Genomic DNA, 27791 nt, shown 5'->3' with positions numbered 1-27791 from the left:
AATGCATTTTCAAAATCTTTTCGAGGTATACTGTTTAGAAACTGGAAAATAGCCAAACCGAGATTTTTTTCGCGTTGATATTTTCTTCCAGCAAGGTGTTTTTTTTTTGAGCCTTGGAAATAGGAAAAAGTCAAAAGCGGCAAGATCTGGCGACTGAGAGTGAGGAAGCTTTTAAGATATTCCCGTACAATGGCCGCTTTGTGTGACGAAGCATTGTCATGCCACAACCTGACGCACGGAAACCAGTTGCTGGTTGACGTTTTTTTTTTAAAATATAATTATTTATTTAATTTATGAAGGACCTTGCCTTTGTAAAACTTAGAATTTACAGATTTTCCCTTTGGTGCGGCAATTTGAATAGCAGGACCTTGATTGGTAAAGAAAATTACATACATGACCTATTTGACGCTCATGGTGCGTTTTGCTATGCAAGGTCTTTGACTTCCTTTGGTTGCCCATATTTTGTTATGTATCTTTCGCCACGTCTCATGGCCAGTGATGACATTTGCGAAAGGTGGATTATTGTATTTACGGAACTGTTTCAACGATTGTTTGGAGATTCTTACCCGAGCAAGTTTTTGCTCTTTTGTAAGATGGGGGTATCCATCTGGAACTTATCCTTCTCTTTTTTAAATCACATCTGAGAATAGTATGAGCGGCTCCTACAGAGATACCAACGCATTTAAACTGTATACCTAATTGTAAATCTTGCATCAGCTTTACTTTTTCAACCACTTCTGGCAAAGATGCAGTTTTTGGACAGCGTGCATGAGGTGCATCTTTTACTGAATCCACACCACTTTTAAATTTCTAGCACTACCGTGTCACGGATGAAAAAGAAAGTTCATTGTTCCCATAAACACAACATATTTCATTAAATATGTCTTTCGCCTGTATACCAAGAATACAGCGGTTCTTGAAAAAAAAACGTATTTGGTTAGTGAAAGGAGACCTTTTCCCAACCATTTTAGTATACACCAGTAAATAGCGTTAATCGAGCTAATGTCAAAGCTAGACAAACTGATTTACACATGTATCAATTGAGAGCTTACACGACCATCTATGCGATACATGTACAAAGTTCGTGGAAAATTTATTAAAAGCGAGATATTGACCTAGTTGCATTCATATTTGAACACCCCTTGTAGAGGTTCACTAGACAATGTTTCATGCTGAATAGCTGAGCTTTAGCTATTGTAGATAAGAAGAACAATTTTTTTTTAATTTTTTACTATATACGTATTAGAAAAACACATTACCCCTGGGGCAGGGTGAATTTCAACCACTGGCGAAGGAGAAGTGGTCCTTACATAATTGGTGCAGGTGACACAAAAAATGGTGAAACATCCAAGATGCGCACACTTAAAAATTTGCTGATAACTGATAGCAAATTTTCTTTGACTTGATTAAATGTGTATATTAACGTAATAATTGACCTCAGACTGGTGACTAAATATGTATTTATTATTCATGTATGTAATTGTATTTGTTATGTTAGCCTGAAGAACATGTTTGTATGTTTTGACTTTGACTAGCGGGTTAAGCCTTGCATCAGTCCTTGAAGTGTTTTTCTGTTCTTATTTTGATTTAAAATATGTTAGGCCATGCACAATAATCCACATATATTCAACAAGAATAAAAAAAGACTGACACTAAGCAAAGGTTAAACATAAACAACAAAACACAAACAATTAATGTTTTATTCTTTTTTATACTTTTTAGTGGTCCATAAAAATGCCAAAATACCCCAAAAATCATTTTATAAAGTAATTTTTTTGTATGTCTGTTTTTAGCAGATAGGACTTTAATTGTAAAATATCTGTCTACTATAAATCTGCATGATTAACACAATTTCCAAGAAAGAAAATGATATACATAGTTACTTGAGGTTTTTCATTGAAATGACTACATTCAAAAACAAACAACAAGAAATGGTAAAATAGTGTGACATGAGTACAAGACTTAACACTTATTCTCATAAATTATATATCCTATCATTATTTTATTGTCAAGCATAGATGTTTGTATTCTTATCACTTAAAATTATGGCCTATATACTTTCAAATCATACAATTAATTATCATGCAACAATTCACTATATCATACATCAATTAACTCAGAGTTAATAAATCAATCTGTTTTTACAAGAAAAACATATTTTCTTTTAAGATATATGATGACATATACTTGTAACCATTGACATGCTGTGTTCAGTTGGTAGATAATAATTAAAGTATTCAACCATTAATAATTTTTAGGTAATATTGTTACTATATATAGTAACAAATATTTAATAGGCCTTAGGGTAATACCCCTATATACTTAATATTTCTGTTCATTTGTAATAATGAAAAGAGCAAACTTTATCTACTATAAACACTATAGCATCTTTACTTAAAAGTACATACAGTTGAATCACGTTATCTCGATGTCATCGGGACCGTCCAAAAAATATCGAGATAACGAAATGTCGAGATAAACATATTAGTGTTTGAATAAGGCAGAAACTGATTTTTACAAAAGACATGTGCATACCTTATGTCAAATAAACTATGATATCCCCATGTCTTGTTTTCATAGGCCTAGTCAATATTTAACAAAGTAACATTAGTGGATGTTTACCAGCGGAAATACGGGTATCTGTGATAAAAACACATAGTGAGGTTTACTCAGTAATACACCAATATAGTGAAAAATCATTGTTTTCAGGGTGGTTGATCCGGATATCCTCCCGGGTTAGTTATTGAGATTGAAATATCAAGAAAAGCGATGTCGAGATAACGATAGTTGACTGTATGTCATGTCAATTATCAGAGAAAATAACATTTAGGTCAATCAACCATGTTTATAGGTGGCACTAAGGTAAGCAAATAAGCACATGTTCTGATTAACATGAAATTGATTGACATAGATGTAGTACCCTAAAGGAGTACTTTATATTCTATTTATTCAATTATTTAGTATTACTTTAGTTTCTCATCAGGTTTATTTTTTGGCATTTCTAAGGTTCCCCATTCTAAGTATTTTTCCAACAACTCCATGAAATATATTTAATATGCAAAATGTATCCACACAAATATAGACGGATATAGATAAGTCAGAAAGACAAGCCTATCATTATAAAAATAAGATCCTCTACTTTTGAAAAGATATTACAACATATACTTATAAACTCATTAATGAAACAATAATTTGAACATCTGTTAGTTTCATGCCATTTCTTTCAAAAATTTTGTTTGAATTATCAACATAAGTGATACTAGAGCATAGCAACAGAATGTTATCCAGAATTGTAAATGTAGGTTTTCCAAGCTAATCTTCTGATGCAAACAAGCTTTTACAGCTGTAGTTTCACACTGGATTGTTAGAATTAAGCATCCTATATATAAAACAATTTTAAATGTGAATATTTGAAACTTAAGCCTTCTGACATATGAGCAAATGTACAATTCCTAACAATGATTTGTATAACCATTATATAACATACCTGTGGGTCATTCTTAAATCAACAACAATGTGAGAAAACAATAAACACATAAAATATCAAATATGTACATTACTAATATAGTGTAAAATGAGCTTTAAAAAACTAAAATAACATGAAAGATGATTGCACTTAGAAATAGACATGACATGATGAAAAAATTAAAATGAGTAATATAAAATGAAAATACAAGTGGCACCCTGTACAGATTTTTTTAAAAAAAAATCCAAATGGCCAGCTACTAACGGATGTCTAGAACCTAAAATCATAATTCTTTACTGTACTAAAAGCCATGATCAAGACAATTTAGACAAACCATTACAAAATCAGTTATTGTGCTTTCAAAATTCTAATTTTTCTTTCATTTTCACTCCAGAAAGCACAAACTAAGCTATGTTTTTGTTCTTATTCTATAAACAGTTTAAGAATCAAGTGTAAAAGTTATAAAATCATAGGGTCTCCAAAATGACATGACTAAAATATATATGTAATATAACAATAAATAAGAAATAATTTACTAGAATATATAAGTTAATCTGAAAATTAAACAAGAGCCTCTGCTGGGCTGTGGCCATACTCAACTTTTCCTTATTTCCAAAGACAAACACATTGGAGTAAAAATATTGTAGAACAAAATACTCCTAGAAAACGAAATTCTGTTGAACAAGATATAATTCAAATATCACATTTGACTTTGACAGTCAAGGTCACATCTGAATTAATCATCAGTTTAATGTCAGTTTTGTCATTAGTGTTTTTTTGCCCAAGTATGAATTAAATCCATAAATAAATAACAAAGATATTGAGGTCAAGTTCAATTAAATCCATACTTTCTTGTCCCAATGATTGCTGTGCAATGAAGACAATCAATTCACTTCTTGCAAAGCTATAGCCAATTTAAGCTAAAAACTTGAAATTACAATAAGTTGACTTTTAAGGTCTAGGTCAATGAGGACTCAAGGTGAAACTGAGTTTTATCTTCTTTAATACATTGTCCTTAAGGTAGTTGTACCCAAGTATGTAGACAATTCATACATTACAATAAAGTTATAGCCAATTATAGCAAAAATCAAGCAAAATTAAATTGACCTTCAAGGTCAAGATCACTTATTTAAACTTGATTGTAAAAATAATCACATGCCAACTTTGTGTTATTACAAAAACTGATGTGATATGAGGAAACATTGTTGTTACACCATGTTAGATTACATAACTCCTGGTCTGAGAGGCAAACAACTTAGTCACTAGGGTGCCACTACCCGCTTCAAGTGACATATTGATTCTTATTTTCATGACTGACCATCATGTGAAGGTTAAGTTAGCCTTTAACACTTGACTGTGAGATTTCAATATAATATCATAATGTTAAAACTAATTAGATAATAGTTTCTTTATACAGAACAGACACACTAGCTGTCTTAATATTGCTAACAGATAATATGTGTCATCATTCTTGCAAGCATTTACAGAAATAATGTAACACTGCCCCTATCAATTCATTGGTGAGAAAATATCCATTTAACCTTTAAAATTTAATATTTTAAATGGACTTGTCCATCTTCTACTCTGGACAAAACCTTTTATAATTTTCAGAGAATAATTTAAAATAAGTACTGACTGAATAGCAAACAGTTCAGACCATGATATGGATGTGCTGGCTGATCCTGGTCTATACTGGTTATATGGGTAGATTCAGTTACCACCAGGAGAATCCAAACATGGTAAATATCCAGTCTACACAATAACCTTAAAATGATAAAATCACACTTTCTATATGACAATGTTAAAATGCTACAATGTTTCATGATGACCAATGAGGAGGAAAGGTAAAGCATTTTGTTAACGGCCATACCAGAGGTCAACAAAATATATTTAAGCAAACTTATATATAAATCTAAAAAGTTGTTGAAAGGAAATCTGTTCGCTTCAAGCAACCCCTATAGAGATCCAACTAAAATTTTACCAGCAAAATTAATAGAGATCAATGTAAAGGTGTTTCAGACCAATGATGATCCATTCACTGGTAGTAGACAAAGAATGTTTCAAATTTTTGTTGGTTTTACCATTAAAGGGACACAATTGGTTAATGAACAAAGTGCAGTATGTGGCACAAAAACATGCTACATAAAAAAACAACCAATGTTGAAATCAGGGATATTAGTCTGTTTTACAACTCATGATTACAGAATCTGTAAAATTCCTTTCAAAATAACTCAATAACTCAAGTGGAATGCAATACTTTATGATATTCACTTATGAAGTCTATTAATAAAAAAGTAATATTCATTTTACAATAATTTCATGTAACAGTTTATTGAAGTAAGAACAATTCATAAATCTACACAATTGTAAAATAACTGTGTACTTCTATAAGATAACAATCAAAACAATAAAAACACTTCCCATTATATGGGTATGTAACAAATCAACTATAAATATATTATATGTAAATAACATTAAAATTTCAAACTGTGTAATCATATATATTTTTGGCAAATTTAGCAATCAATATATATTTCAATTCCAATTTTAAAATAATCATAAAAATGGCAATATTGACATCATTTGTAAAATTTTACCACCTCCTTAATCTATGATATAAAGTAACTGTATTATAAACACCAAGTCACAATTTTGTTGTATACTATGTTTTGCTAGATATGAACAAGAGATCAAAGAGGTGCTATTCTCTCACCTAATATTACAAGGAAACAAGGGGGATTGCCCTAAATTGCTCACCTGAAAGTTATGCCCAAAAAGGGTAAATCAAACAATGTTGGTTGCCAAATATCTAAGCTCTTGCTCTTGGAATTGTTGTTTCACAAAAGAAGACTTAATTATATTTTCATATGCAAGTCTATTTAAACCAAGTGACCCCTGAGGGGGGGGGGGGGTAATTTTAACACCCAGGGCCAGATAGATTTATATAGCTTTTGTAGAGGACCACAAGGTGATGCTATTGAGGACAACGATGAACATACTGCCATCACAAAATCTCACCTCTGAGCATTTTTTGTTAAGGTGAGCTAATAAAAGAGAAAAAAAATCAAAAAAAGAAAAACTTCTTTTCTTAAGCCATTCTGTACATTCTGAACCTTATCTTTACAAAACAAAAGCTTTTTAAAAGTTGTTTCTGACATAATCTATTCAACAACAGTGAACTCAAATCCCATTTATTACCTCAGCTGCATGATTTATAGAACTTTATTTAACAGAGGTCCACTGTAACATTCTTGATTCAGAAATTGATCAGAAGTAGTTGAGTTGCCTATCATATAGAGCAATGACAGTACTTATATATGACTTCACATGTAACTAAATTTAATCCAAAAACATGTTTCACCTATATGGTTCATCATGTTATATCATTTACAGGTTCTACAATATTACCCTTGGAATGGTAAAATTTTATCATACAAAGTAAACAATAGAAATATTTGCAAACATTCAATTAAGTTATATACCAAAGAAAAGAAGACTTTATCTGACCTAATATGAACCACATATAGGTCCTTGTTATATAATATCTACTTGTAACATTTTGTTCAACATTGAAGTTTAACAAGCATCATTATAAACTAATAGTTAATTAATGACATAGTTTAAACGTGAACAACAATACCTATTCAACATTACAACTTAAATGGCATTCAAATTATGACACTATTTCATGCCATCATTTTACTGAAATAATTTTCATCAGTAACTCCTTAACTACAAAAATCACTCAAAATATTTCATATTACTAGTAATTGTACAAAATTTGTTTTTAAAAACAAGAACAAAAAATAAAAACCTTGAGGCATTTTCACTTTGTGACATTAAATCACAATTGTCATTGATGCGTAATTTCTAATATCGATATAAAATACAGTTTTTATAATGCAAGAGGTACCAACAATACTAAACATCTAAACTGACTAAAATACGTATGATCACAGTCAAACAGAGTAAAAATAATGTCAAGAAATGTTTTTGACAAAGAAAACAACCTCTCAAGGTCTATAATATACTTTAAAACTTGTACAATTTTTCAAGTTCAATCTAAATAAACAACCTCTTATTATCACTTGTGTATATATGTGTCTGCCAGGCTATGACCTTAATGAAAATATGACAATTTCAGTTATGTGACTACATCATGTTGCTATTATCATGATATACATTGTAGGAATGAACCAATGCTGTGATTTTACTGCATTTGTGATATCTTTATAAAGGTCATCATGCCGAATGTAAAACAAAAAGATACACAAGTGAAATAGAGTGATTGAACACATCTGAATCCCTACATACATGTATATCAGTGAAAAATTAACATATTTTGAATTTAACATATTTGAATGTCAAAGGCCAGCCTGATTTGTCTGTCAACAGCATATTCCGGCCAGCCTGATTTGTCTGTCAACAGCATATTCCGGCCAGCCTGATTTGTCTGTCAACAGCATATTCCGGCCAGCCTGATTTGTCTGTCAACAGCATATTCCGGCCAGCCTGAACACCTATTTTGTCTGACCAGACGGTCAACTACTCAATAAACTCGGATTTTTTTCTGTTTGCAAAATATTTATATTTTCAAAGAATGATAAAATTATTGATTAGATTTAACATGGTGTCAAAAAGTAAATTTACATAATCTTAAATCAATTTAATCCCAAAACAACTTAAAACAACAAAAACAAAATTTAGGTGTTTAATATGCCAAAATAACAATAGGGCTAAATATCTTGATGATTAATCAATTCAGGTCTAAACGTATTTAGATGATTAATGTTCTATGCAAAATATGACACGATCTACTATTTTATTCCCCATCATTTTTTAAAATTTTTAATAAAAATATAGAGCAGAAATCTGGAGGTCCTCTACTTTAAAAGTTCAAGAGTGTAAACAAACTGTGTAAAAAAATCAAATGGAAAAATATAGTTTATGGATAACAAAGCTACGACATATTTAAATATGACAATAGTCTAAAAATTCATCTCTTAAGTTTGTAATTTTGTTGACAAAGTCACAAATCATGAGGCTCTATTAAGGGCTGGTGAAATAAACTGTTTTCCTTATTTTTCTTTCTTTTTTTCAAACTATGAAGTATTTAAAACAAAAATAATGGTGGAAAACATAGAAAATGTATCTTAACTCTCACCATACTGAATATGTAAAATGGACTTGTCAATCTTTTAATGTGGAAAGAAGTATTGATCATGTTTAGAGAAAACTTCAAAATAAGTACTGACTGATGAGGCAACACACTGATGGTTACACGGGTAGAATCTGTTGCTAGGGTTAAAATTATCCACATTTATATTATTATGCAAATGATAAATCAAAATTTGTCACCTACTTTACTTTTAATTTCTTTTATTCAATACCAACAAACTGATATGCTACCTAATAAAGTGTATGTTCTGATTACAACAAATAACAAACTTTCAAATAATGCACCTATACAATGGACATTAAACCTACCAAAATTTGACTCAACATATGGTAATATAGCAAAGTCTGCAGTATGCAACAAACTAAGTTTGTTCATCATTTATAAAGATAATTAATGGCTTATATATGATCTACGATAAACCATTTCCTTGTTTATCAATCATCTATTATAATAGTACTTTCTGTCCTTGCCTTTTTATTACTCCTATTTAAGTTCTTGGTTTGTACATCACTTAAACTTTCATCACTCTCGCAACTTCCATCCTCCTCATCATCATCATCATCTGATATTATTATACAATCACTATTATCATCATCGTCATCAGTGATATCATTGTCATCATCACTTTCATCAGATTCATCATCTAAATCACTATAACCTTCCTCTAAACTATGTTTACGTTTTATTCCTCGTGTCTTTTGGAAAGGCGGTTCATCATTAACTGAGTTTTCTGAATCAGATGACAATATTTCTTGGTACCCTATTTTCTCATTTGAGGTACTTGGTTCAATCACAAGCACTTCTGATATGCCTGATGAAGGCATATTTTGACTAGAGGTAAGTTCAACAGGTGTGGTCCTTTGAGGTACAAACCCTAAACTATGAGTGGAGCTATGAGATGTTGATGATGTGTTGGAGTTATTGGACAGGTTTCGAACAGGCGAATCTCTCGGAGAATTGAGTACATGTAAACTCCCTGATGCCCCCTGTGACCCTTGAGGTATAGAACCACCAGAATGGCTGCTGTCTGTGGAACTTCTTTCATCAGAGGCTTTCTTTTTCTTACGACGTTGAGCAAGGGGTGCCTTATTTACATCTTGTAGGCGGAAACCTTCACGCGTTGCTTTATGAAAGGCATCTAAAGTGGCAGAAAACTGGAGCTGTAGTGTATTACTAGTAGTATTTAAAACACCTGGAGTAGGTAATGTTTTTTCTGAGAACATACTATTATTATTCCTTAGAAGCCATTCATTTTCCTTCAAATCTGCCATTGTTAGACGTTTCCTTGGATCTACAGTCAGTAATCCTGAAAGCATATTAATATTTTACAGGTGTCCAGTAAAAATTTCTGTCCAACGAAACAATGAATTGAAACTTTTTATAGCATATAGAAAAGTAAGACTTTCAATAAAAAAAAATGTTTGCTGATGAAATAAGAAATGCCTCTGGATCAAAACTTTGTTTTCATATTAGGATAATATTAATTTGTCTTTATAATTTATGTGCTGAATATCCTAGTTATAAAAAAATCTACATGTTTGAAAGTAAAAAATCATTATATAAATCATCAGTGGGTGGGATAATGGTGCAATTTTGCAATGACTGTATATATCAGAATCCTGTTATAACACATCCTTGAGACTTTGGACCCCATCATGAGCATTATAACCAGGTTGCAGTGTAAAAACATTTTCTTTTTTCCACATTATATTCCGCATAAAAGGAAAATACATGTACTTAACTCTCATTTTGAGCTGAACCCCACCCCCCAGTGTGAATTTGACCTTTGAGCAGAGGACCTTGGTGTTGCGTGTGACACAACACCCCATCATAGTGAACATTTGTATAAAACTATTTTGTAATCCTACAAAGAATCAGCAAGATATAGAAAGGACAAACCTAGACAAACACACAGACTGACGGACATACATACACCAAACCGCCAAAAGTGGCGACTAAGTTGACCTCACGGTAAGTGGGCTAAACAATTTAAAAATCCTCTGACCACTTAGCATGATACTTCATAGCATAAGCAAGATAAAGCACTAAAAACAAATTTTAATATTTTCATTTGACCTTTGAACTCTTGACCTTCATTTTGTGCAAGACAACTCAACTCAACATGGATAACATCATTTGTGCTCAGTTTTATTAAAATCCATTTATGTATAAGATATACTCGCAAATGAATGTGTTATTTTGTTATTTGACCTTTGACCCCTACATTTGACCTTAACCTTTAACACAGAATTTAATCTGAGTTCGCTAATAAATTATTTTGTAATCCTTCAAAGAATGAGCAAGATACAGACCAGACAAATACGGACGTATGGACAGACTGGCTGCATACATCGAATACACGCAAAAAGTGGCGAGTAAGTCAAGCTTACCGCAAGCGCCTCGACAAAAATGGGGAAAATAAATATATATTTTGCATATTTAAAAAAAATTACGACTGGTCTTGGCTTGCTTAAAAAAACCCTATTTTTGCGTTTGAAAGACAAATCCCCTTATCTGGGTGGCTGGAAATATGGTATGTATGGAACCGGTCAGCAACTTATTAAATAAAGAAAACTTGGTTAATGTCAGATTTATTTTAGTTTAATTTTCTTGTTCTGGCATTCAACTAAAGTGACAACTGTTAATTACCTTGTATAAGAGATTTTGCCGCATCTGACACATCATTCCATTCTGAACTATTAAAATTAAATCTACCCATCTTAATTTCATGCATGATTGCCTTCGCCTGGTTTTCTGAACTGCCTACTTGGAATGGAACCTTCCCTGATAACATTGTGTACTGTAATAAATAACACAAGTAAAATACAAAATGTACTTGTCTATTTTCAATTATATTATGTACTGTAAGTTAAAACCTCTTGCTATATGTACTTTGAAGTTTCAACACAAAATACGATACAGCAAACCATTTCGTCAAAATAACACAATGTTACACATTCTGACATGAATTTAGAGCTGCTGTATTTATATATCAGTGTAAAATTGTCTCATAGCTTGTGGCAGTCAATGTCCCTCATAGGAAACTTAATCACTAGGTTCTTAAATCTAATAAATGAGTCAGTCACTGATAAAACAGTGCTTGGGATGGTGAAGATGTCATCACAATAGGTATCACTGATTACTGACATAAAATTACCTGTGACCAAAAACCACAAGGTGATCAAAATTTGTTGTGGTGGTGTCAGCCCTTGGTTCTGTCATGTATGTCTTTCCAAAAACGGTCCAAGAAGTCTAACAAGTTTGTCAATATTTTCTGGAGAAAATCTACATATCGTTTCTGTAACTCCTCATCCATCAAATCAGTCAGCTGTTGGTTTGGGTTACCATGCAGATACCAAACTTCTCTATGTTTGTTACATTTAACTGCCTTTGATGTTTTTCATACAATCACTTACCTGGTTACCAAGCTGGTTATTGTACTCTTGTGGTTAAGTTGTTTATACAATTGACTGTTGATGTCAGTACATATAACCATGTTACTGAAAAATAGGCAAACTCAACATAAACCAAACAGTAAAACCATCAATAAAATCACTTACCAATATGACACCTAAACTCCAGAGATCACATGACTCATCATAGCCTTCTTTATCCCTATTTGTTGTTGCCTGTAGTAAGACTTCTGGTGCCCCATATGGCAAGGTAAAACATGGGGTACTCAGCTGCTGATTACCAGGCTTTAATCTCGCAAAACCAAAATCTATTATCTTCACTTCAGCTTGTTCAGAGGAGTCTTCAAACAGTAAATTCTGCAATAAGACAATAAACTCAACATAAACAATTATTTTACACACAAGTTTAGCATATAATATATAATGTTTGATTCAAATATTGTGGGAAACTCTAGTATGGTATATCTATCGTATCTGTATTACTGCTGTATTAAAAGAACGATGTGCCACCTGTTTTAACTGAAAAGTCTACTTTCCTTTAATGTCTACAGTTTCAATGAATTGTTTTGAATTGCAGTAAGTATTTGCTCAGATAATGCAACTATCAACTAATATTCCTCCTACTATGACAATTAACACATTTCTTAACAAAAATAATATACTTGGGAATTCAACAAGAAATTCTTTTTTGTAATTTCTTTATTTATATAAAAAAACTCTGCTTTTAAATACCTCTGGTTTAAGATCTCTATGAACCACCCCTCTACTATGCATGAAGTCTACGGCCTGAACTAATTTCCACATAATCTCACTGGCCTCTGGCTCGCAGAAATTCTTTTTCTTTCGTATTCTGTTTAATAATTCGCCACCTTCACATAGCTGAAGCACCATGTATGTATGCAGCTGAAAATACAAGATTAATCTTACATAACTAAAACCTGTAGTAAGACTTTTACTTAATTCTTTACCCTGCTTAATTTACCTAGTAGTCTTGTCCAGTTTAATTCTCTCAATATTGAGACCTTCACGTTCATACAAATATTGTTCTAAAATGTAACATTAAAATATATCAAAATGTTTAATAAAATATTAAAAGCTTATTGTTATCTGGAATGATTCAGTGGCAGCTTGGCCGCATGGTTAGCGCAACAGACTAGTAATCTAAGGACTAAAGGAATACTGGCGGCATGGGTTCAAACACTTACAGGGGCCTGCTGTAATTTCCATTAACAGGAAGTACAGAGTGTTTCAATAAGCTTTAAGCTTTCAACACAAATTCACGAATTCGAAAACCTAGCTAAACGCCCTTTTCCGGTACATTCTGTACATAGCTCTGGGGAATTCACCTAGTGGAGTGTAATAGCTAACTCGGTGTTTTCGGCCTTTTTCTAAATTAAATTGAAATAAAACTGTTTTTTCTTTATAAGAAAATAATTAAATATCATTGTATGAATAATTCCATACAAAAAATAAAGTAAATACACAAGTTTACGCAGAAAATAACCTTATTTATTATGGAAGATTCCACTACGTCTGTTTTAATTTTATTGATTTTTATTATAAACAATTTATTTTTTGAAAAATTTGCAATAGATATTAAAGGAATATTGATAATTTTCAAATACATTAATTTTTTCACCTTAAACGGTAAAATAATGATAGAAAAATAGAAATATCATGTAACTATGTTATGTACTTCATTTGGTGTAATTCCCCAGAGCTAAATCCGTAACATACCAGAAAATGGTGTTTAGCTAGGTTTTCGAAAAGGTCAATTGGTATGTACTAAACTAGAATGTTCAATTCTAAGGATACATAAGACATACTTCATGTATTACTGAAAAGTGTTTGAGTGTGTTTCGTTTCTTTACCCTTGCCATCAGAATGGACCATATGGGCCACTTCATATGGGTCACTTCATTTGTAAATTACATAATTTACTGTAAATTTACATTTGTGCATGTGTTTACATAATTCATATAGTAAGAGAGTCTCTATGTACACATATTGAGTGATGTTGTGCAGCAAAACGAATCGTGCCGGCGATATGCACAACAACAGTTGCACCAGATCAATCCTGTGAAGTTTTGTCCAAAGCAATTTCACCTGTCAAAGCTGGAACAGATTTTCTATTTTTAGCTCTGGCAGCCATTTTGTGCAGCAAAGCAGAACAAATTTGTAAAGAAAATATAAACAAGTTTTGATTTACCTCATCAAAAAATACTTCTACAAGTTGAACAATATTTCTGTGACCTTGACACAATTTGAGCAGAGTAACTTCCCTGTTTACATCTATACGTCGACTCACTATCTTAACCGCAAATGGTAAATGAGTTTTCTTATGAAAACATTTCCTGAAATGTGAAACATTATTTTTGATTACCATTCATGTGCAGAATGAAGAATTTTTGATAAGTGGGATTATATTTCTATTTGAAATGTCTGGTAAGGTTTGTAACATGTCAAAACTTCATCTTACTTCCTTTGTTATTACATAAATGTCAATCATTTTGGGAAGAAGACTAAATGTTGAATTACTAGAAAAGTCTTTCATGGACAGGATTGTATTTCATAAAAGTTTTCAAATAGATACTCAGCAATAATTTTACTGTACAATATGCATAATTTATACTGGATCAGATTTATAATCTGTAGTAAGACAATTCTATGGTTGTTGTTTACTGTAGCTGCCATTATAGTGAGATAAACAGAACAAGTGCACCACCGCGGTAACAATTGTCTGTCAAAATAACCGCTTTAACAAAAATTCTAAGCTAAAAGGGACATAACTTCAAAATTATAGCTTTCAGAATAATGCTCCTTGTCAAACAACTGCCTCAAGACATGATAAGCATGTTTTCCAAGTTTCATACACATTTGAGAAATGGGCCACATAAAGTTATTGCATAACGTCAATGATGACACTGCCACTGCAGCAATGCATAGATCCCTGACCTGTCTAATTCTAATTATATGATTAGTGGACACAATATGAATTTCACAACAACCTATTTGTCAACAAAAGCGCACATGTCAATGTCTGTGGTGAAAATCTATTGTTATTCAAATAAAAGGTCAAAGTAGGGATCTATCAGTCATAATAGCTTGACTTTTCCCTAGCCCAGACAAGCTAAAACATGTAAGGACAAAATACAAACCTGCAAATTGAGAAACTGCCATCCCCTAGTGGTGGAGTTTTAAAATCTAGTTCATATTGTTGAAAAAAGGCTGAGCTCTGAAGTAAAAAAATACATGTAATAACATTTACATTTAAGTTAGTAAACAGTTTCCTCTTTATCACATTTTTACATAGATTTTTTACACTGACATTTCTAAGTTATAGAATCTATTCTTAGAGCTTGAATGTGTGCAATATCTGGTTTATTTTTTCACTAGATTTTAAGTCACATATTCTATATAAACTTCACTATACAGATTTCCTATGTTTGTTACTGCTGGGAGATGAGGCATGATTACTTCTTGTGCAGTTTTCAAGCAAACACCTTAGAACAACTGTTTTGAAGAGAAAACATGCACAAAATTGACATTCTAGTTTGATAAATATACCAAATCTGGTGCATAAAGATAAATATAAGTCTTACATAATAAAAATATACATGTATATATAATGTTCCCATTCGTTTTTTATGGTTTTTGATCCTGGCTTTTACACCAAATTTAAGACACTTTTTGGTCATATAATTTGGCCACTCTGACCTGCTTTTCTAGATTACTAACCAAAAATTACCACTTTCTTTGCAAGTGATCAATAACTAATCCCACATGATTTCTGAATCACCTGTGAGACACAAACGGCCAATAGACTCAATGACATCAATAAATTGTCATGGAAAAATTTGTCTACTAATCTAATGCTCTCCCTATTCAGCTGACCGGGAAACAATATTTAATAACTGTTGAAAACTCTTACTTACATACAATTAGAGATGAAACCGAAAAAACAAAACACAAAAATGACAGATATAGATTTGTTCATAGAATAATACACTTTTCATGTTCAATTTCCATAAATGTTCTTGATTTACCCTAAATTTAAAACAAGAAACAGCTAATAAATTCAGTTAGCTGGAGATTTTGAAAAATGTTAACATTATTCCACCAGCCATATAGAACCTGCAGACCATGAGGTTTTTCTAAAGCTTTGTTTACAACCTCAGGATTTTCATCATTCAGTGTACATTCTCTATCAGTTTCTGGTCAATCAGATACCTGAAATATGAGTTTCAACTGAGAATATTCCATTATCACCTGAGACCCTGGTGAGGCTGCAAGCATGTACATGGTGATCTAGCTATTAATTGGTTGTAAAGGGCTTCTTACCTTAAAATGACTAGCATATAGTAGTTGTTTAACATCAGGATGTAGATCTGTTGATTGTTTTAGAAGATCATTACTCACTGTGTTGTCACTGAATATCACTGATGGTGCAACATAAGAATAGCCCTTAAATTATAAGAAAATCTGTTACAAAACAAGAAATAAACCAGTCCCTTAAAAATATTTTACAAGAGTTGCTAGAACGAATAATGTTAACCAAAACAAGAGGGCCATGATGGCCCTGAGGTCGCTCACCTGTATATAGGCCCCCCCACCCTCGGGCCAATTTTTACCCAAGGGCTTTTATTTGTTTATTTGAACAGACTTGGTAGACACCCATAAGAAGATGTTTCATGCTAAACATCTAATTTCTAGCTCATTGGGTTTTTTAAAAGAAGATTTTTAAAGTTTTTACTATACACATATAGTTAAAAACAATGACACCCCTGGGGCAGGGCCAGTTTTGACCCCCGGGCTTTTATTTGATGTTTCATGCTCAATATCTAAACTCTAGCTATTTGGGTTTTTTCAAAGAAGATTTTTTAAGTTTTTGCTATACACATATAAGGAAAATCAATGACCCCCACCCGGGCGGGGCCAGTTTTGACCCCAGGGCTTTTATTTGAACATACTTGGCAGACACCCATTAGAACATGTTTCATGCTAAATATCTTAGCTCTAGCTCTTTGAGTTCTTTAAAAGAAGATTTTTTAAGTTTTTACTATATGCATATAGGGAAAATCAATGACCCCTGGGCGGGGCCAATTTTGACCCAAGGGCTTTTTATTTGAACAAACTTGGTAGACACTTATTAGAAGATGTTTCATGCTAAATATCTTAGCTCTAGCTCTTTGGGTTCTTTAAAAGAAGATTTTTTAAGTTTTTACTATATGCATATAGGGAAAATCTATGACCCCCTGGGGCGGGGTCAATTTTGACCCAAGGGCTTTTATTTGAACAAACTTGGTAGACATTCACTAGAAGATGTTTCATGCAAATATCTAAGCTCTAGCTCTTATGGTTCTTTAAAAGAAGATTTTTAAGTTTTTACTATATGCATATAGGGAAAATCAATGACCCCCCGGGGTGGGACCAATTTTGACCACAGGGCTTTAATTTGAACAAACTTGGTAGACACTCACTAGAAGATGTTTCATGCTTAATATCTTAGCTCTAGCTCTTTGGGTTCTTTAAAAGAAGATTTTTTAAGTTTTTACTATATGCATATAGGGAAAATCAATGACCCCCTGGGCGGGGCCAATTTTGACCCAGGGCTTTTATTTGAACAAACTTGGTAGACATTCACTAGAAGATGTTTCATGCTTAATATCTAAGCTCTAGCTCTTACGGTCCTTTAAAAGAAGATTTTTTAAGTTTTTACTATATGCATATAGGGAAAATCAATGACCCCCCGGGCCGGGCCAATTTTGACCCCAGGGCTTTTATTTGAACAAACTTGGTAGACACTCACTAGAAGATGTTTTCATTGCCAAATATCTTAGCTCTAGCTCTTTGGGTTCTTTAAAAGAAGATTTTTTAAGTTTTTACTATATGCATATAGGGAAAATCAATGACCCCCTGGGGCGGGGCCAATTTTGACCCCAGGGCTTTTATTTGAACAAACTTGGTAGACACTCACTAGAAGATGTTTCATGCCAAATATCTAAGCTCTAGCTCTTGGGGTTGTTTAAAAGAAGATATTTAAAGATTTTTCTTTCGGTTGCCATGGCAACCAGAGTTCTGCATGGAATTAAATTCTTTGAACAATTTTTAAAGGTGACCACCAAAGGAACATTCCTGTGAAGTTTGGATGAAATTGGCTCAGTGGTTTATGAGGAGATGTCATTTAAAGCAAAAATTTAAGGACGGACGACGGACGGACGACGGACGGACGCCGGACGAAAAGCGATCATAAAAGCTCACCCTGTCACTTTGTGACAGGTGAGCTAAAAAAAAAAAAAAGTTGAAAAAAACTGATAAAATATTTTGATGAAGTTATCTGTTTATTAGAAATCCATTCAAATTATAAAACAAGAGGGCCATGATGGCCCTGAGGTCGCTCACCTGTATATAGGCCCCCCAACCCCCACCCCCCAACGTTGCAGGGCCAATTTAACCGAAAGGCTTTTATTTGTACAAACTTGGTAGACACCAATAAGAAGATGTTTCATGCTAAACATCTAAGCTCTAGCTCATTGGGCTTTTTAAAAGAAGATTTTTTTAAAGTTTTTACTATACACATATAGTTAAAAACAATGACACCCCTGGGGCCAGGCCAGGGCTTTAATTTGAACAAACTTTGTAGACACTTACTAGAAGATGTTTCATGCTTAATATCTAAACTTTAGCTATTTGGGTTTTTTCAAAGAAGATTTTATTTTAGCTATTTGGGTTTTTTCAAAGAAGATTTTAAGCTTTTGCTATATACACATATAAAGAAAATCAATGACCCCCGGGGCGGGGCCAATTTTGACCCCAGGTCTTTTATTTGAACAAACTTTGTAGACACTCACTAAAAGATGTTTCATGCTTAATATCTTAACTCTAGCTATTTGGGTTTTTTCAAAGAAGATTTTTTAAGTTTTTGCTATGCACATATAAGGAAAACCAATGACCCCCGAGGTGGTGCCAATTTTGACCCCAGGGCTTTATTTGAACAAACTTGGTAGACACCTATTAGAACATGTTTGATGCTAAATATCTTAGCCATAGCTCTTTGAGTTCTTTAAAAGAAGATTTTTTTAAGTTTTTACTATATGCATATAGGGAAAATCAATGACCACCTGGGGCGGGGCCAATTTTGACCCCAGGGCTTTTATTTGAACAAACTTGGTAGACACTTATTAGAACATATTTCATGCTAAATATCTTAGCTCTAACTCTTTTGGTTCTTTAAAAGAAGATTTTTTTAAGTTTTTACTATATGCATATAGGGAAAATCAATGACCCCCTGGGGCGGGGCCAATTTTGACCCCAGGGCTTTTATTTGAACAAACTTGGTAGACAACTATTAGAACATGTTTGATGCTAAATATCTTAGCCATAGCTCTTTGAGTTCTTTAAAAGAAGATTTTTAAAGTTTTTTACTATATGCATATAGGGAAAATCAATGACCCCCTGGGGCGGGGCCAATTTTGACCCCAAGGGCTTTTATTTGAACAAACTTGGTAGACACCCATTAGAACATATTTCATTCTAAACATCTTAGCTCTAGCTCTTTGGGTTCTTTAAAAGAAGATTTTTAAAGTTTTTTACTATATGCATATAGGTAAAATCAATGACCCCCCCCCCCGGGCCGGGCCAATTTTGACCCCAGGACTTTTATTTGAACAAACTTGGTAGACACTTATTAGAACATGTTTCATGCTAAATATCTTAGCTCTAACTCTTTTGGTTCTTTAAAAGAAGATTTTTTAAGTTTTTACTATATGCATATAGGGAAAATCAATGACCCCCTGGGGCGGGGCCAATTTTGACCCCAGGGCTTTTATTTGAAGAAACTTGGTAGACACTCACTAGAAGATGTTTCATGCCAAATATCTAAGCTCTAGCTCTTATGTTTTTTTAAAAGAAGATATTTAAAGTTTTTTCTTTCGGTTGCCATGGCAACCAGAGTTCTGCATGGAATTAAATTCTTTGAACAATTTTTAAAGGTGACCACCAAAGGAACATTCCTGTGAAGTTTGGATGAAATTGGCTTAGTGCTTTATGAGGAGATGTCATTTAAAGTAAAAGTTTACGGACAGACGGACGACGGACAGGTGAGCTAAAAAACTGAACTAGTCTCCAAAGTTTGAAGTGATTTTTTTTGAGAAATACACCTTAAAACAAATATTTAAGTAAATTAGAGGGCTTAACTTTGCAATAATGAATTTTAGGATTATCTGCCGTTTTGAAATGGTGACATATTTCAATTGTGAACATGTATATCAAGTTTGAAGTTAATAACTTTCTGAGAAAACAGATGTTAAGTTTAAGCAGTGCAAAAAATAAAGTTGCCAAAGGGGCATAACTCTGCCGGTAATCAGTTGATTGCAGCTTAAATCTTACTTAACCTGTATTTTTAAACAGCACTCTTACATATCAAAATAAAAACAATCATTGAAATCCTTCAAAAGTTATCCTTTGGAAACCAATAATGTCACACAAAAAAAATTTGCACAGGGCATGCTAAAATTTAACTTAACATGTGTTTTGATATAACATACTATCCTGCCAAATATAAAATCAATCATTGATATCCTGCGGAAACCAATTGCATACAGACAGATAGACATACTATAATACCTCTAGAAGACTCTTCAAGTGTATAAAACATATGAAATTTACTAAGCTTTGACATGCTTACACATATTTTATCAACACAATGTAGATTTTTCAACATTTTATTTTCCCTTCTTACATTTTAAATGGGAATAAATTCTTTTATAAACTTTCTTGCACTATCAAATTTCAAAGAACAAGAATTTAATTTTTGGCAGGCCTACATAGTGATCTGAGTTACCTTGAAAAGCTTGTCTCCCGTTGTAGGAATAATGGCTGGAGAGTCTGCTGCAAGCATTCTAGTAAATTCCTCCGCAAAATTGCTGACATCCAACTCATGGCGGATCTTTGGCACAAATGGTGCTGGTATTCTTTTAGCGGCTAGATCATCCCAATTTATACCCTACAATTTACAAGTTATCTTTATTAGACATGTTTCAAAATATGTTTTTTTTTTTTCTATAAAACCTTCTTGCCAGCTTCATTGTGTAACCATATTTCATAAATTATGACACTTAACCTTTTATCAATGCATCATAAATGTACTAGAAATTCCAGACATTCTCCTCGAAATGTAGAGAAAAATCAAAATTTTCTCCGTGTTTAAACTTACGACTGGATCATTTCAAAATTTCTCATACACAAGAGGGTCATCACAGCCCTAATATCGCTCACCTGATTTATAAATGCTCTAAATGACAAGAAGAAAGTAATGTTGTAAGCTATAAATGAAAAGCAAATACAAAATCCAAATCTTAAACTGATATCACAAAGTTCATATTTGCATCTAAAATGGTGCATATGTAAAAACTTTACTGGTTGCTATTGTTGAGGGAAATCATAAGTTACTATAGTCACTGGTTGCCATACATAATTAATGGTTTCTGTTGCTATTTAAGTCACTGGTAGATTTCAATTGTTGCTATGGAAAGTCAATGTTTGCTACAAAAGTTACCTGTTGCTATGTAAAGTCAACTCTTGCAATAGAAAGTTACTGGTTGCTATGGAAACATATAAGGAAAATCTATGACCACTAGACAATGTTTCATGCTAAATAACTAAGATCTTGTTTGTGCAGTTTTCAAGAAAAATTTTTTTTGAAGTATTTTCTATAAAAGGAAAAATGATGACTCCTTAGGCAGAGTCAATTTTGACCCCAGGGCTATAATTAGTACATTGTAAAGTTGATAGAGGAACATTCCTCATGAACTGATAGATGAAGTTGTATCTTGGAGCACATTCATAATTTAGTTTTCCAGGTACGACAGTCATTCAGACAGACAGTTAAGACTGACAGTGACCTCACATGAAACAAAACTTTTTCTGGTTATCACTTATATTGCAATGAGGAGCTCATAAGTTTTGATAAGCAAAGCTGTAACCATTTAGCCAAAATATAAAAGAAACCTTGAAGAATCTGTGGAATTTGACTTCATCTGCCCCATTTGCCCCTAATCTTCTTCTTGGATCTTTAGTGAGCAGTGCCAGAATAAACTCTCTTACAACTGGTGAGAATGATTTCGGTATTGGTGGTTTAGCTTTAGTAACCCTCCTGTAAAAAATAATCTATACTTGTCAAAATCCAATGCTGTTAAAATTATTATTCAAAATCACAGGGAAAATGTGTTTAGTACAAAAATTTAATAAACATATGCTCCAGCGGTATCTTGTATCTTCATGTTCCATTAAATTAAAAATATTTTCATATAGTACATATGTTTTAAATCCTATTTCTTTTTGAACAACCCTTGTATCTATGTAATTTTACTACAACTATCAGTTCTGCCAAGATACAACATAGTCAAACATATCTTATTCCTTGAAAACTTTACTCTACAATTTACCTTGAGATTTCAGACTGAGAATTACTTTCCCCATCAACTGTGAAAGGTGAGGCACCGGTCAACAGTTCATATGTCAACACACCTAGTGACCACCAATCCACAGCCTGTAATAAAAGATCAAAACTCCATGAAACAAGATAATTTTGTTTTCATAATCATTGTATTTTTTGGATTTGATAAGGTCAGTTACTCAGCTTTTGTTAAATATCTTACACATAACTGTTAAAGATACTGCAACTATACAGCATTTAAATAAATCAATTTTAAATATACTGTATTTTTATTCAGGTGGATTTAAGTCACACACATACTATTAGATTTATAATTATAGCAATTCTCCATCTATAATTGTGGGCAGACATTTAGTGTTCCTTGATTAAACAAAGCAAGCATGATCATACACAGAGACATTAACATTTTATATAATCAGTACAGTAGTTTCTTGTTTCATTCAAATGTACCTCAACAGTATTCAAACATTCAAGGTGCACTTAGAATTACTAATATTAGTATTAAAACATTTCACATATGATTTGATACAAACTATAAAGTATTTTATTTAGTTGGTTATCTGGTACTTACACTTTTGTGGTCAAATCTCTGCAGTCAGTCCATACAAACATACAAACATCTTTCCTGTATAACTAACTAGTAATTACCAATTTCTATCAAAATCACCAACTAGACAGTGATATTTTAAACAGCAGTGAGTGACAAATGACCATTTAACTCTGTATCCTAGCTCAAATGTCATGGAAAAATGTCACCTCAGTTATACTTACAAAATCATGTCCAGTATGTCCTCCTTCAACAACTTCTGGGGCCATATATTCTATTGTCCCACAGAATGAGTAAGCCCTGTGTAGCTCATCTGATGGTAGGAATTCTTTACTGAGACCAAAGTCTGTTAGTACAATATGACCACTACTGTCCAACAATATATTCTCTAACTTTATGTCACGGTAAATTATGCCAAGCTGAAAAGTACAAGGAGACACAAGAATTGATAATCAAAGAAATACTGTGTTGAATCAGTTATATTTATTTGATTTCAAGTTATTTTAGCCAAAAATGACACCAGATGTTCCAGCCCTGGCAGACTATAACAAATCTGCACTATTTTCAATTATTAAAAAAACAAAACAGTTATAAATATGTTTCATAGCCATATTTTTTTTTAGAATCAATAAATGATTTATTTTATAAATGATTCAAGATTTTAAATCATGCATGTGATGGTGTTGTTATTTTATCATAGTAGAAAGGTGTAAGATTAGAATGATAATAATGTTGTGTTGATTTTTCGTCAATATGGATTTTTTTTACGGTAACTTTAAAGTTGAACCTTGCAAAACACATATATAAGAACACAATAAATTAGCAAAAATCATTGACTTCCTTAGTTGTTATTGAGAACTCATTAAATGTTGGTTTTCTAAAGCTAATCCCCGGGTAAACACAAACTTTTACTGTTATATCTTTATTACAATACACTGCTGTTTACAATAGATTAGTCATTCTGTTGTTCTAATTTTCGAAGTTGTAACTGTAGATTTATTTGTAACCCCAGATTAAGCTAAGAAAAAATATTCTTCATTCCGGAGTCAGTCTATTCTGTTAATACAGTGTACCTTATATTGTATATGTGTTATTTTCATATGTCAACAGTCCTTAAAATTACATTCTAACACTATCGGAATTTTTTCTATATAAACAAAGAAGGCCCGAAAAGTGCATTATTCTACAACAATGCACTCGCCGTTCTTATTATCTCCCTGTGTATTTTCACATTGTGGGCGCCATTTTGCTTGAAAAATCAGATAAATAAAAACATTTTTTTGTCGAATTTTGTTGTGAAAACTATCTAGAATGAAAGAAAATGGTCTAACTAAGAAAATTAATTCGAACACCAATATCTTTAATTCAGTCGTTAACGCTGTACAAACGTTTAAAGTGTTGTTTACATGACGTCACAATGTAGTGCCAAACAGCACGTGCCAAACAATCAAATCAAGTACGGTATTTTAATGTCGCAAACGAGTTAAGTTTTACATTTATTTCGCTTTTAATAATTTGTTTTCCGCTTTAAAGATTATAAAGTGAAATAAAATAAACGAACAAAGTTTTATCAACGTTTTCAAAATTCGTTATTCTCAAAATGTTTCTACACACTGTAGATTTAACGACAGTTTTTTTTTTCAACCCACTGGAACAGCCTTTAAAGAACGTTTCTATTGGAAACTCTGTGGCGAAAACAAATTTAACCACCAAACATAAAGTCCACTTTTATAATAATAATTATATTTTTCTTGACGTGTTAGAATGGAAATAGATATTAATTCTTCGTGCATTATTGTATAATAATGCACGGTTTTCGTTCAAATGCTTTGTAATTAATCACTCAGGCCTATCGGCCTTCGTGATTACATTACTACGCATTTGAACTCAAACCGTGCATTATTCTACAACAATGCACTCAAAATTGATATCTATTTCCTAAATAAATTAACTCCAGAATTACGAATATTTTCAGTTACCCAGCTTATTCCTGGGTACAAACAACATCTTAAACAAGAGCCGGTTGAACCGGGAAATGCTCCCCGACTAGGTTTTAGACACAGAAAAGTATATATTTTGTAGTTTTGAGAGTTATGTCCCAGACAAAGTTCAAAATGTGATAATTCCAAACTTAGGCAAGGCAGAGTTACTGTTCTTTGCAATGCACTTCTACTCAATGAGATCTAACTACCCGTCTCAATATAATGATCATTTCTGTGAAATAGTTGTAAAAAACGACTTCAAATAACGAAGTTATGGGCCGGACACGATTTTGCTGCAAGGTCATACTGTGACATTCAAGGTAGTGACCCAAATGTAGCGCCCGACACGTCGTCTCAATATGGTGATCGTTTCTGTGAAATAGTTGTTAAATCAGACTTCAAATAACAAAGTTATGGGCCGGACATGATTTTGCTGCAAGGTCATGCTGTGACCTTGACCTTCAAGGTAGCGACCCAAATGTTGCACGCGACATGTCGTCTCAATATGGTGATCATATCTGTGAAATAGTTGTAAAATCCGACTTTAAATAACGAAGTTATGGGCCTGACACGATTTTGTTTCAAGGTCATACTGTGACCTTGACCTTCAAGGTAGCGACCAAGTTATTGGCCGGACACGAATTCGGGACGTACGTAAGGACGGACAGACTGACGGACAACCCGGCGACTATATGCTCTCCCGAAATTTTTCGGGGAGCATAATAAGAGCAACAGGTTGTCTTATCTATTGAACAGCAATGCACTATGAAGCAAAAACAGTAACAGTTTGTTTGTACAGGGGGATTAGTTTAAAAAACACAACATCTGCAGAGTTTGCAATATAATATTTTCAAGTTTATAAGTTTTAAAAAATTTGGCATGTGGGAATGTTTGCAAACTTCAGAATCCTTATTTGCATAAAATATATTGTGGACATATGTATGTAGTTTTTAAGAGGAGAAAACATAATGGTAAAAAATATTATAGATAGAAGAAAATGTTTGTGGTAAGTCTACATGTATATCAAATCAAATTATGGTCTAAACTACATGTAAATTGTTAGTGAGAAAAGAGAATTTCATAGTGTCCATAGTTATTTCAGTATGACCTAATAACTAAATTTTTAATATTCACTTATATTTTACCTTGTGTAAAGTTTCCAAAGCTAGAACAATCTCTCCGATGTATATTTTTACTTCTGCTTCTGTAAAATGTTCTCTTTGGTTAAGATGTGTAAATAATTCCCCTCCATTCACATAATCTGTCAAAATTATATAAAATAATTGTATGAAAGTAGTTTAAGATATATTAGTATAGTAAAGTATTTGAAAATCCCTTGATGTATGAAAAAGTTATGGACTGGACACAAAATAAACCCTATAACAGACTATGAAAATCTTTGACCTCTAAGTGTGACCTTGACCTTGGAGGTAGGGACACAGGTGTTGGGCATGACATATCATCTTATCATTGTGACTATTTGTGCCAAGTATTTTCAAAATCCCTTGATCTATGAAGAAGTTATGGATGAGACACAAAATATACTATATCACAGATTCTGTTAACCTTTGACCTCTAAGTGTGACCTTGGAGGTAGGGGTGCAGGTGTTGTGCATGACATATTGTCTTATTATTTTAACTACTTGTGCCAAGTTATTTCAAAATCCCTTGAACTATGAAGATCGGACACAAAACATACCCTTTAACAGACTATGTTTATTTTTGAACTCTAAGTGTGACCTTGACCTTGGAGGTAGGGAGGCAGGTGTTTCGCATGACACATTGTCTCATTATAGTGACTATTTATGCCAAGTTTTTTCAAAATCCTTTGATCTATGAAAAAGTTATTGACCGGACACAGAATATACCCCATAACAGACTATATGTTTATCTTTGACCTTCAAGTGTGACCTTGACCTTGGAAGTAGGTGACCGGTGTTAAGCATGACACATCATCTCATTATTGTGAACAATTGTGGCAAGTATTTACAAAATCCCTTTACAGATAAGAAAGTTATGGACCGGACACGACATCTACCCTAAAATAGACAATGTTGACCTTGAATGAGAAAGTGCGACCTTGACCCTGGAGGTAGGGTTCTGGTTGTTGCCCATGTCTTATTATAACAAACATTTGTGCCAAGTTGTTTCAAATTCCTTTGTTAAATGACAAAGTTATGGACCAGACACGAAAATGTGACAGACGGACGTTCCTACTAATGGTCATTTATTGGGTACTTTTTTTGTTAAAAAGTATCCAATAAGAGAACAAAAGTACCCAACAATACTGACGGAATGAATAGAATTACCCAACAAGTGTCCTCTTGTGCGTCGGAGGTACCCAACAAGTGTCCTCTCGTTCGCCCGTACAGATAGACAGACAGACGGAGCCTATTTCTATATCCCAATTTTTTCTTCGAAAAGGCAGGGGACAATTAAACAAGTTTTAAGTCACAAGTATATACCATTGGGGAACTAATGTTCAACAATATTATATGACTGAAAATAATGTGTTGAAACTTTTACAAAATAAGATCTACCAATAAAAAGCCCTTCACACTATTAAAATAGCAGAACTGAACCTAATGTCCAACAAGAGAGGAGAAACTGTCATAAAATCAGACTTTCTTCCACTGCTTAATTGATCACAAATTTCCTGACAATATGCTGCCGGTACTTAATGAAGATAGTTCTGTGAAAGATTAAAATCCCTTAAAGATAGGAGTTTTCCTCAATTATAAATGTACA

General features: G+C 32.8%; 1 protein-coding gene across 2 annotated transcripts in view; it reads right to left on the bottom strand.

Annotated features, from left to right (window-relative positions):
* Nucleotides 1-5551: 5551 nt before the first annotated feature.
* The window catches only part of LOC132734968 (ribosomal protein S6 kinase alpha-5-like), a 35887-nt gene continuing 13647 nt past the window's right edge, over nt 5552-27791 (bottom strand). For both annotated transcript variants that reach the window (XM_060721874.1, XM_060721875.1), the window contains exons 4-15: nt 26189-26304; nt 23286-23480; nt 22504-22607; nt 22067-22211; nt 20901-21062; nt 16400-16522; nt 15217-15293; nt 14268-14412; nt 12791-12961; nt 12206-12415; nt 11295-11445; nt 5552-9951 (exon numbers count right to left, since the gene is read on the bottom strand). In XM_060721874.1, coding sequence (XP_060577857.1) covers nt 9080-9951; nt 11295-11445; nt 12206-12415; nt 12791-12961; nt 14268-14412; nt 15217-15293; nt 16400-16522; nt 20901-21062; nt 22067-22211; nt 22504-22607; nt 23286-23480; nt 26189-26304 — 2471 coding nt within the window. In that variant the 3' untranslated portion in view covers nt 5552-9079. The remainder of the gene's footprint in view (nt 9952-11294; nt 11446-12205; nt 12416-12790; nt 12962-14267; nt 14413-15216; nt 15294-16399; nt 16523-20900; nt 21063-22066; nt 22212-22503; nt 22608-23285; nt 23481-26188; nt 26305-27791) is intronic.

Source organism: Ruditapes philippinarum, unplaced genomic scaffold (assembly GCF_026571515.1).
Source record: "Ruditapes philippinarum isolate M1 unplaced genomic scaffold, ASM2657151v2 ctg150_1_1_1_1, whole genome shotgun sequence".
NCBI classification, from domain to species: Eukaryota; Metazoa; Mollusca; class Bivalvia; order Venerida; family Veneridae; genus Ruditapes; species Ruditapes philippinarum.
The sequence above is the reverse complement of the archived record's forward strand: the minus strand, read 5'-3'. Positions and strand labels throughout refer to the sequence as shown.